Genomic DNA, 11479 nt, shown 5'->3' with positions numbered 1-11479 from the left:
TGGCCTTTCATGCTCGAGTTCCCTTCTATACCATGCAAGGTAACCTGGCGCCGTTTCTCCCTTGGCTCGATCCCGCACGCAAGTATCTGATTTCAAATATTGACCCTCATTCCAGATTTGGCGAATCTTTGCTTCTGGGAACTGTCCGTTAGGACTTATCTCAACTGCTTGAGTGCTTAGGTCTTCCTCATGAGGTACTGTCTGGCATCTGCCGAACTGTCTTAAAACTCGGCAGGGTGCGTAAGGTTGAATGCTCTTAAGCCCCATCAGTAAGAAATGAGTTTTAGCTGCAGACATATATAAGATCTCATCAACAGGCAACCATCCCAACGTCCATTGTATTTGGCTGGCAGTAAGAGTTTGCAAGAACGAGGTCCATGCCAGAACTCCTTTGGGCCAAATGACCTCTTTGGTTCTCGTGTAAGATTCTTCTATGCGGGTCTTTTCCGGGGAACCATGGCCCAAAATCTCGGAATGATGGCAGAGGTGCTCGGTCATCCATATCTGTAAGAGAAAATTACAACCTTCGAAGAAACTTCCCCCAGCTTTACAAGCTGTGAGAGCTCGACAGATGTCGGATACCACCATAGGCGCGAGAGTACTGTCACTTTGCGTGAGTAAAGTGCTGACGACCCCAGATATCTTCAAATCAATGTTTCCATCTTTCCTCGGAAATACCAGAAGACCCAGGAACATTATCATGAACGCTACCCGTCTGTGCTTGTCCCACTTCTGACGAACTCCTTTGCTGCACAGTTTGTTGATTGGATTATTGAATCCCCCCTCGTGACCGTACCTATCATATATGAAGCATGAAGTACAGAATCCGGCTGCTAGATCCGGGTTGTGGACTGTTCTAGGTATTTTTAATGAATCCAGGAACCGATGTACCGTGACGACTCTTGGGGCGACCAAGTATTTTTCCCTCAAGGGAAGCTCAGTATTCCCGATGTATCCGGCCATTTCTTCCAAGGTCGGGGTGAGTTCAAAATCAGAGAAATGGAAAACATTGTGCGCCGGGTCCCAATAGGTAATCAAAGCTCTTATGATATCTCCCCGGGGCTGGACTTCCAACAGACCCACAAGACCTTTCAGATATTTCTTAACCTCATTTTGTCCTTCCACACCTAGATCATTCCACCATAGCCGTAACTTGACAGGGATTTTGGTCATTATTGAAAAATGTTCATTTTGCATCGTGCTCATCCTGCACATTTATTAAGGTGATTTTAACAAAACGACTTGACTCAAAATATTTTAAACAGAGGGGATCAAGTTTTGAACACGGCCTTTAAACACTTCGGGGATGAAGAGTTTATGGCTGTGCGGGTCAACTGGACAAAAATGCTAAACAAGACCCAAAGGTGGCTATTTATGCAAAGTCAGCCTTCCGGCGTCCCTTTCGGGAACATTCGACTATTTATGATAAAACAACGTCACCTGACTTATTTACGACTCTTTTAAAAATTTGACACATCTTTTATTTATTTATTTACTGATTTTTGGCTATTTAGAAAAATGGGGTTGAAACCGACGAGGGTTGCCTACGTATCTCACATCCGGTGAGAATCAAACCGGCGTAGTTCGGGCATATCATGAATAGAGAAAACCTAGAAATCAAGAATAAGTATTATTATTTTGAAAAAAGATAAAGGCTAAAGAAAAAATATTTTTTTTGCAATATTTGGACCATTAGTCTGAATTTATAAAAGGGGTACTACAAAAGAAACAACACACTTTTTGAATTATGGATTTTCCATTTTTTTTACTTTTAAAATAAATACTTTTTCCTTTTTTGATTTTGAAAGTGATAAAAGAAATTTTATTTTATTTTTATTATTTATTTTTTTAATAAAAGACAGTTTTTTTTAGAAAAAAAAATTCCGGCGAGGTTTTGACACTACTTGGACATTGGTTTTATTTTCCAAAAATAAGTAATTATCTCCCCTACGCTGCTATTTTCCCCTTTTTAGGAACCGGTCGACATGCGGAACCGAAGCAAATAAATGCACAACACAAATAGGATGCACCAGGGTGGTCTTTTTCGTTTCAGGCTGCCTGTCCTAGACGGACCCAACCCCTGTGTTGAGTCCCCTAAGTCAAATGCAACATGATGCAGATAAGCGTTCCTACTAGGGATCCGGCATGAAGTCAAGTTATTCTAGGTTCGTAACCTGGGTATTTGTTCTAGACTGTGCACCCGAGCGGACAACTCGAGTCGAGGAGGGGGCTACGTACCGGGGACCCGCGAGATCGTCCGGCTTTGTAACTTGTCCGTCCTCTTTCTTATTTTAGGTATTGACATTAACAGAATAGGGAGTCCCGACCAGCGAGCTTCTCCCCGGAAGTAAGAAGAGAAAGGTTTCGGCACAGTTTATATACAGTTCAGATAATATCAAAGCGGTAAAAGACAACATTTAGCACGTTACGCAAAAACATGTAATAAAGATCAGATAATAAAGCCAAATATAACAATTATTCTAAGCTCGAATTCTTGAACCCTGAACCAGCGGTTCTGGGTTTTCTCCCCAGCAGAGTCGCCAGAGCTGTCACACCTCCTTTTTGCGCGCCCCGCCCCGAAGGGTAGAATGCGCGAGGGAGTTTTTCCAATTTAAGTGACAATATTCGAAATGGGATTATTTATTTAATTCAGAGTCGCCACTTGGGAAAAGGTTTGGCTTTTGGTGTCCCAAGTCACCGGTTTATCTTGAATCCCAAATCGAGGAAATTTTCGACTTTTCCAAATGAAGTCTACGAACCAGAAATTCTAAGTAAGGAATTCTGTTGACCCGAGGGAAGGTGTTAGGCACCCTCGAATCCCGTGGTTCTAGCACGGTTGCTTAAATTGTTATAATGGCTAAATATCTGATTTAAATACATGTTGTGACTTATGTGCTTTTATTAAGTTTAAATCGCTTTTATCATTATCATTTATTTTTTATAGAATTGCAACGTCGTGAAAATGCGTCTCGAACCACGTCACAATCAATGCACCCGTGATCGTCGACACATTTGAACTTCATTGAGATTCGGATTTGGGTCACATCAATGTGCACCCGAATTTAAGAATATGATTTAATTAAGCCGCGCCTAAAGAGTCTAACGCGTTATTATTTTGTAGAAGGCCATGAAATTTATTAAATGGCCTATCCTGAATTCTAGATAATTATCATGGTTATTTATTGAGGGCCCCGCAATTTTGCATCTTTATTCGGTGAGGCTCATCTCTATTTTTAGAGAGGACGTCCTAAAGTGGCTACATTTCTAATGCATTTGTCTCTAAACTAGAAGAAAAGATACATGCTAATTTAACTATATACTTTTGCCTAATCCGGATCCTTACCAATACCTGATTAACTATTTACAAAGTAGAGAAAACACTACTTTTCAATGGAAAATTGCTTTAGTTTGACAGAGAAAAATCCGCTTATTCTGATGAAATACGACACTTAATCCGAACAAATATCTTTAGGTCAAAAAATTAGATTAACTTGCTTAAACAGGGTTAATAGGATTCCTTATTGAAGAATACTGCCGATAAAAACTAATCCTGTAAAGGCCTAAAGAAATCGAAGACCGGGCAGTTCAAAACCACATTATTTTAATAGCCATTTGCCCTTACTTATTCAATACATGCTGAAGGAGTGAATTTTAATTTTTAACAATCACATTAAATAATTTCACATTCCAAGAGTTCCATTCACATTCTGTATGCCAATAAACGAATCGAACACCACAGTTCAAATCAACAAGTACAAACTTAATAATGTATTCTCTATCAGCTATAAACTACAATTTACATAAACTTAACAACATTTATGAAAAGGCAGTCAGTAAACGGGTGATTATAACTCCTTCAAATCTTTCTATTCATGCTTTTTCAATGTTACATTCAGCTACACCAATGTGAGACTTGAGATGTGTACCTGGAAACAAACTGAAAATGCCAAAGAGAAGAGGAAGAAGATAGGGAAATCAGCAACAGCAGGAAGCAGAATAGCAGTAGCAGCAGGACAGAAATGCAGCAACAATAGTGAGCAAAATAGCAGCAGCAAGAACAGGCTCGAGTGCAGAAATGCAACTATGGCCAATAGAAAGCAATAGCCAAATAACAGCAACACCCAGTGGAGTAGAATCAGAACTCCAGACAGACCAAACCAGTAGTAAACCAATGAAAACACTCGACTAAAGGACACAACTGGAATTTCATAAGGATCAGAATTTGATCTGAACCAGTTGAACAACTGAAAACCAATAATGATAGGAGGAAAAAGTTTCTGATTGTTGGTTGTATAGCTTCTATCCCTTAACCTCTCTCTATCTGTGTTTTTGTTTTTCCTTTTCAGCTCTTAAGGTTCCCAATCCCCTCACTGTGTGTGTATATTTTCTTTTTCAGGTCTGATCCTCCCTCTCCTCTGATTCTATCCCCTTTTTTATGTCTATCTCCTAATGCCCCCCTTCTCCTGCCCAATTCTGTCTCCTTTTATAAGCCTCAACACCATCTCTTTTAACAGCCTGTTTTCCAAATGTCACAGTACCCCTCCCATGTGTCTTTTACCTTTTCAGATCCCAATTAGTTATTTAAGTATATAACCTCCATCAACATTCCCTGACAGACTTACTTTTAAAAGGTTTAATACTTTTTTAAACTTAAAGCAAGGTATGAGCAGTAGAATATGTCTGACAGCATATGCTGTCAAATTGTTTAAAACTTAAAAGCCTTCTTAAGCAGAAAAACAGGCTGTGCACAAGGCACATGAGGTGCACTAATGCACATGCTGTGCACGAGTGCACATGCCTTCCAATTCAGAATTTAAACATAAACAATCCTTTTTACATTAACTGATCAATTCAAACAATCTATAATTAAGCAAAAACTGGTTCTTAATTGGCTCAAGGCAAATGTTCATCAGAAGCAAATCGATTTACTTTGTTCAGACAGTTGAAAACTAATTGACGACACATGTCGACTCGACTATATTAGCATTAACATACACAATCGTAGCCAAAAATCAGACATTTAAACATGGTTCGAATTATACTGACTAAGCAGAAATACACTCGAGGAGTCATTAGTCAGTCCAAACTTGAAAATCCGCTACTTGCACAACATTTATATACATTATCAGAGCAAATGGAAAGACTTATTCAAACAAACAGAAGTTCAGGCAAATGGACGGGGCACAGTTGACAAAATTCAAAGACACAAAATCAAAGCATGAACAGACTTTAACACAATCAAATGGGCCAAAACAAATAAAGAAGAGAAAGAAACTCACCTTAAATCTTGAAAAATCAAAACCTCAAACTCGGACTCGGACAACTTTCTTAAGGCTGAACGGGCTTTAATCGAAGTGTTTCTCAAATGAGAAACACTTTGATTAAAGTCCATCAGACCTTAACCTCTTTGGTTTGAACCAGTTTGAACCAGTGACGAGGGACCTTGTGGTTTCAAAACTCAGATCTAATATTCGTGCTTCCCTGGTTAGATTCGGACCAAACCAAGTATGGTTTGGTCACGAGGAAGGTCCGGGGAGTGTCTGGTATGAAGCTGGGGTTGTTTGGTGTAGATCGAGTTTTGACTCGAATCTTCAAATGAAGATTCGAGGACCTGGGGGGTGATTCGAACCAAACGGTTAACAGGTCTATGTTCAGGGTGGTGAGGGGGTTCTATGATGTTCATGGCGAGGTCACCGGCGTTCATGCCGCCGGTTTTCATGGTGAGGGATACAAGGGCGGCTCTAGGGTTTGAAGGGGATGAGGTTGAAGACGAAGGCTGGGGTTCGGATAGGGGGGCAGGGTAGGATTATGGCCTTATATAGTTAATGGGTGGATTGATCTCGACCGTTAGATCAATCTAGATCTACGGTCTGGATCTGATAGCTTAAGTGGAACGGTGTCGTTTCAAGGGTAAAGGGTTGGGGTCGGTCCGGGTAAGATGGGTCGGGTTTATTGATGGGTTATGGGGAATTGATCTTGGCCGTTGATCACTCTGAGATCAACGGCCCAGATCAGGCACGACTCAAACGACGTCGTTTGGACGTCCTGGGCATCAGGTGGCCTGGACCGGGCAGGCCTGGGTCTTGGGCTGTTTGTTTGGGCCAATTTTGTTAAAATTGGCCCAAGTCCGGAAAGGAAGGGGTCTTTTCTTTATTTTTTTTTATTATTTTTTTTTTATTATTTATTTCCTTTTTCTTATTTATTTTAAAACAAAACTAAGCCAAAAAATCAAATTAAAATTAAATACACACTCAATACAATTATTTGCACACACACTAAAATATTTCAAAACAGGTAAAGTCAAACCAAATAAAATCACGGACGAAAATGCCTATTCATGATTTTCTATTTAACGACCGGATTACGGTTTGAATTATGCAGGACACATATATTTTTGAATTTTATTTTAATAAAGTAAATAGATAAAAATGGGCCAAAGTCACAAATAAATCAACAAGGTGCCGCACAGAAAATCCGAAATTGTACAGCAGGGCCAATTATATTTTTTTTTATTTCTTTTTGGAGCGATTGTCGTGCGAAAACAAAAATCACGTGCTCACATTATGTATTACTAATTCACTAAATTGGACTACATTTGTTATAATTTCAACTCCTACTTTTTAGTGTGTTATTCAAGTTCAATAAGGAAAGCCAACTTTTGAATATGGAATGCAGGGTACAACATCTCACTAATATGAAGCCATTTCGTAGCTTCTATGAAGAAATCAAGAACCTGATGAAATATTAGCATTCACTTTCTAGTCACGAAGTTGTAAATAGTTGAACTTATTTTTCAAACGGCAGAAATGGACCGACTTGACTTCTGTACATTAGCTATAAAGATGACAATCAAAGTGCCTTCTGCAATTCAGCCTCTTCTTGGAACTGCATGAACTGGAAGCCCTTCATTGATGTGGAGTGTAAACATGGTTCTATAAGTTACTTCTTTCGTGTCATCGGATAATTTGAACCTGAAGAAATGCAGAAGAGCTGTAGCTAAAATCTTCATTTGTCGATAAGCAAAATCTTTGCCTAGACATATTCTTGGACCAGCCTGTAAATCAAATAAAACAACCAGTTAGAGAATGATAACATGATGCAGCCCTTGTGTGAAGGAAGATGTAGCAAAGCATGCAAACTACTATATATTCCGTTAGGTATCTACTAAAACTTGACATTTTTGAGCATAATCTCCTATTTTTCGAACTATACTTAACAACACACTATATAGCCTCAGTGATCATCTATATCAATTCGGGAGTCGCACTTATTAAGTATGAAAGTTTGATACTTACATGAAATGCTATGAATTTGAATGGTGACTCTGGCTGGAAAATCCCATCCTTCAACCATCTTTCAGGTCGGAAATCCTCAGCGTCATTTCCCCAAATGTAAGGCATTCTCCCCATTGCATAGGATATATAATAGACTCCATCCCCCTTTCTGATGTGAAAGCCATCAGGAAGAACATCATCTGCATCCGCACATCTGCCATCCTGAATATTAACAAATAACACGTCACTATTACATATGATAAATATTCACGGATAGATACAAGAGAATAGAAATTATATGTAATTTTGGTTTTGATTATGAAAAAGTTGCAGTTTCTTAAACGAAAGCTGTACCACTGGGACTGCAGGGTATAGCCTCAAGGTCTCTGTCAATGTTGCATGAAGATAATGCATTTTCTCTAGGACTTCTTCTGTGATACTTGCCACAAAATCGTCTGTACTTCCATTATCCTTTATGTTATTACCAATAACTTGTCTTATTTCCTCAACAACCTTTACTTGGATCAAGGGGTTCTTGCAAAGCATGTAGAAAAACCATGAAAGAGTATTAGCACTACTATCTTTGCCAGCAAGCATGAAATTCAGTATAATATCTCTGAGATACTGATCATTCATTTTCTCTGGATCCTTCTTGCTCTCTACCAGAAACCTTGAAAGTATGTCCTCCTTATCCATCTTGCACAACAGACAAAAGATTTATAATTATCTTAGACTCAAATAAGTTTAGAAAAATAGCTTTAACAACAACAAAAAAGGCCCGGTGTAATCCCACAAGTGGGGTCTGGGAGGGTAGGATGTGCGTAGCCTTACCCCTACCCTGGACGGACAGAGAGGCTGTTTCCGATAGACCCTCAGCTAATGAAAAGATCGAAAAAATAGCTTCAGAAGATGAAAATGTTTCACTTCTAGCTCTCTTAACATTCTAATGATCACAATATAATCAGACTTACAGAATCTTCTTTCATTTCTAACTGTTTGCGCCTTGTTCTTATGAGTTCATCAACGAATTCCTGGATGTATTTGATGTTCCTTTTCAGGTGAAATTCAGAGCCAACGTTGAAGTATCTCTTAAGCTTCCAGAATGGATCGACATAGCGCCAGTATGTCAATTCATTCGAATCATCAAAGGCTTTGATGAAATTGTTATTATCTCCTCCTGATCCATCCAGGGAATTCAGATCAACTCCAAAACCAACTTTGAATATTGAATCCAGGGAGCTTTTCATTAGCAGTTCCTACAAATATGGTGCCATAGTCTATTAATAACAACTAATAAACTAGTGAAATAACCCTGATATTTGTTGAGGGCTTCAATGACTTACTTGCATATCAAAAACTTGGTTGGCAAGAGAGAAGTCAGAAACCTTGCTGACCAATTTGGTTGCTCTTTTTCTGAAAACTGTGCAGCTAAAGTCTCTCAAGACCCTAGCTGAGAACTCAAAGCTTGAAAGTTTTCTCTGTTGCTTCCATTTTTCACCATCTACGGCAAAAATCCCTTCGCCAAACAAGTCCCTTAGAACTTCTTGATTACGCTTGCCTTTTGAGTACTTGCTGAAGTTGGTCTTAAGAATATGTTCAATATTTCTTGAATCAGTTGTATATGTTTCACTCTGCTCCGGTGATAGAAGCCGGGAAGTAGGGGTTTTCTTAGCCACTTCTGTTTGATAATCATAGAGTCTGTTGAAGTAGAAGAGTTGATGAAACACGGTCCCTACCACTGGTGCATATTTGGGGTTTCTGATTGACTTACCAGCATAGATCCTTACTATTAAAACTAAAATGGGAGTGACACAAATGAATAAAAGGATCGCTATACAGGTGAAGATAGTATAGAGCATTTCCATTTTTACTAATAGGGTGCTAAATGGAGAGATGACAACTGTTTCTATATAGCTATCTAACACATATGCAAACAGAGGTGCCGTTGAATATAGGGGTTAAATTGAATATCCTTCGTTCAAAATTTACATAATGTGAAGTGGGGAAGAACGAATTCTTTTTGTTATATTTAAACGGCAAATACCTTAAACCACCCTAAACCTGACTCAGATTATTAGTATCCTCTACGAATTATTCTCGATCTTAATTATCCCCTTAACTTGGCCTTTTGAGGGCTATTACCCTCTAGACGCTGATGTGGCAAAAAATGTGGGTGCACTTGCCTGCCACGTAGATTTTTCTGTCTATGTGACATTTTTTTGAAAAATAAAATATTTTTTTACCCTTACTTTTTTAGATAAATTTTTTTTCGAATAAAATTTGGATATAACTACATTAATTAAGCTAAATATTTTTATTTGGCCAAAAATAATAAAGTTTTAGTTAATCTTTTTTTGAATTTGATCTGAAAATAAAGATTTATACAATTAAATAAATAGTCAAGGCATCTAAAAGTTATAAAAAATATAGAGTTAAAATAAAGAGTCATTGCATCAAAAGAAGAAATAAAAAAAGTGTACAATTGCACTTGTAATTTCTTGCAATTGTACACTCTTTTTATTTCTTCTTTTGATGCAATGACTATTTATTTCAACTGTGTATTTTTACTTTTTTATTAAAATCTGTAAATAAAAATAAATTTAGAGCACCGTAATTTAGAGCTATATAAAAAATTATATCCAAAATAATTAATTTCAAACTATGTATTTTTTATAACTTTTTAGATGCCTTGACTATTTATTTCAATTGTATAAATCTTTATTTTTAGGTCAAATTCAAAAAAAGATTAACTGAAACTTTATTATTTTTGGCCAAATAAAAATATTTAGTCTAAATAATGTAGTTTTATCCAATTTTTATTATAAATTGTATTCGAAAAAATTATCTAAAAAGTAATATTCTTAAAAAGGTAAAAAAATATTTTATTTTTTTAAAAAAAATGCCACATAGACAGAAAAATTCACGTAGTAGGTGAGTGCACCCACACTTTTTATCACATCAGCGTCTAGGGGGTAATGACTCTCAACAGACCAAGTTGAGGGAGGTAATTAATACCGGGCATAGTTCGGGGAGGATACTAATAATCTGAGCCAAATTTAGGAGTGGTTTAAGGTATTTAAACTATTGAATCGCCTTGTAATGGTAAGGTCTGTGTATGTTCTACCCTCCCTTGGCTCCCCAGACCTCACTAGTGGGATTATACTGGGTTGTTGTTATTGTTGAATCACCTTGACATAAGTAAAAATTCTACAAGGAGTTCAAAAAATGCTTTAAGTTGTAGATTCAGTGGACGTTTGGACATAAAAATTGTAACATTCCAAAAAATGGTGAATTGTTTTTACGTGAAAATGGTATTTGAAAATTAAAGTTGTGTTTGGACATGAATATAATTTTGGGATATTTTAAAATTTTTGTGAGTGATCTGAGTGAAAATTTTGAAAAATAACTTTTTGGAGTTTTTCAAATTTTAAAAAAATTTCAAAATTCATATTTAAGTGAAAATGAAAATTTTATGGCTAAACACCGATTTCGAAAAAAAGTAAATTTTTTTTGAAAAAAAGTAAAAGAATTCTTATGTCCAAACGGGCTCTCAAATTCCATTCCAGGAGAAGTAATTTTTTTTTTTTTTTGTGAATTTGCTTGTATAAATTCCTAGCTCCATCATTGAATGCAAAGACAAATCCAGAAAATTGTTCACACGCGATCCGAGCAGCATTCGTGCTAAATAGAGTAAACAAGAGATATGCCCAAGAAACTTACACCAATCACTTTTTTTCTTGCTAAGAATTATCAAGCGAATATCTTAGAGGAATTGATTTGTATTCTTGCTGGGTGGGTGTCACGACCCCGGTTCGCCCTCCGTGAACCATCATGACAGCACCTAGTCTCTACGACTAGGTAAGCCTAATTTGCGGAAGAAAATCAAAGTTTTGCCAAAGTAAACAATTTAAAACAGAAACAAAGCAATAACAGTGTTTAAATGTGTCGCTCGCCATACACCATGCTTAACTCTCAATACCAAAACATAAATCCAAGACCCAAAAATCCACGAATCACAAGCTAAGATCAATAGCACATGGCTCTAACTCTGGAATATCTAATAAGAACAGAAAAAAACAAAAGGGCTAAAATACGAAAACAAGAATATAAAGGGACTTCTCGGTCTGCGGACGCGACAGATGTACCGCGAAGTCTCTAGAGCAGTCGCATCCTCAAGGATGATAGGCTTGAGTAGCGATACCTGG

At 37.4% G+C, this 11479-nt stretch overlaps 1 protein-coding gene across 1 annotated transcript; it reads right to left on the bottom strand.

The window, feature by feature from the left end:
• Positions 1 to 6729: 6729 nt before the first annotated feature.
• On the bottom strand, positions 6730 to 9275 carry LOC107819245 (cytochrome P450 704C1-like). Its single transcript, XM_016645333.2, has 5 exons — positions 8618 to 9275; positions 8246 to 8530; positions 7629 to 7970; positions 7296 to 7496; positions 6730 to 7054 (listed from the first exon to the last, which is right to left on the bottom strand). The coding sequence occupies exons 1-5, from the start codon at positions 9137 to 9139 to the stop codon at positions 6869 to 6871; spliced, it is 1536 nt and encodes a 511-aa protein (XP_016500819.1). The 5' UTR covers positions 9140 to 9275; the 3' UTR covers positions 6730 to 6868.
• Positions 9276 to 11479: the final 2204 nt, after the last annotated feature.

Source organism: Nicotiana tabacum, chromosome 7 (genome assembly GCF_000715075.1).
Source record: "Nicotiana tabacum cultivar K326 chromosome 7, ASM71507v2, whole genome shotgun sequence".
Taxonomy (NCBI): Eukaryota; Viridiplantae; Streptophyta; class Magnoliopsida; order Solanales; family Solanaceae; genus Nicotiana; species Nicotiana tabacum.
This window is presented reverse-complemented; position numbering and strand designations above follow the sequence as displayed.

What these genes read in the sequence shown, in the direction of transcription:
- LOC107819245 (XM_016645333.2), bottom strand. Translation starts at nt 9,139, where the DNA reads ATGGAAATGCTCTATACTATCTTCACCTGTATAGCGATCCTTTTATTC. An exon ending in TATACCCTGCAGTCCCAGTG is followed by an intron (nt 7,497 to 7,628) that starts GTACAGCTTTCG and finishes GTTAATATTCAG; the next exon opens with GATGGCAGATGTGCGGATGC. An exon ending in TCAAATTCATAGCATTTCAT is followed by an intron (nt 7,055 to 7,295) that starts GTAAGTATCAAA and finishes TTTGATTTACAG; the next exon opens with GCTGGTCCAAGAATATGTCT.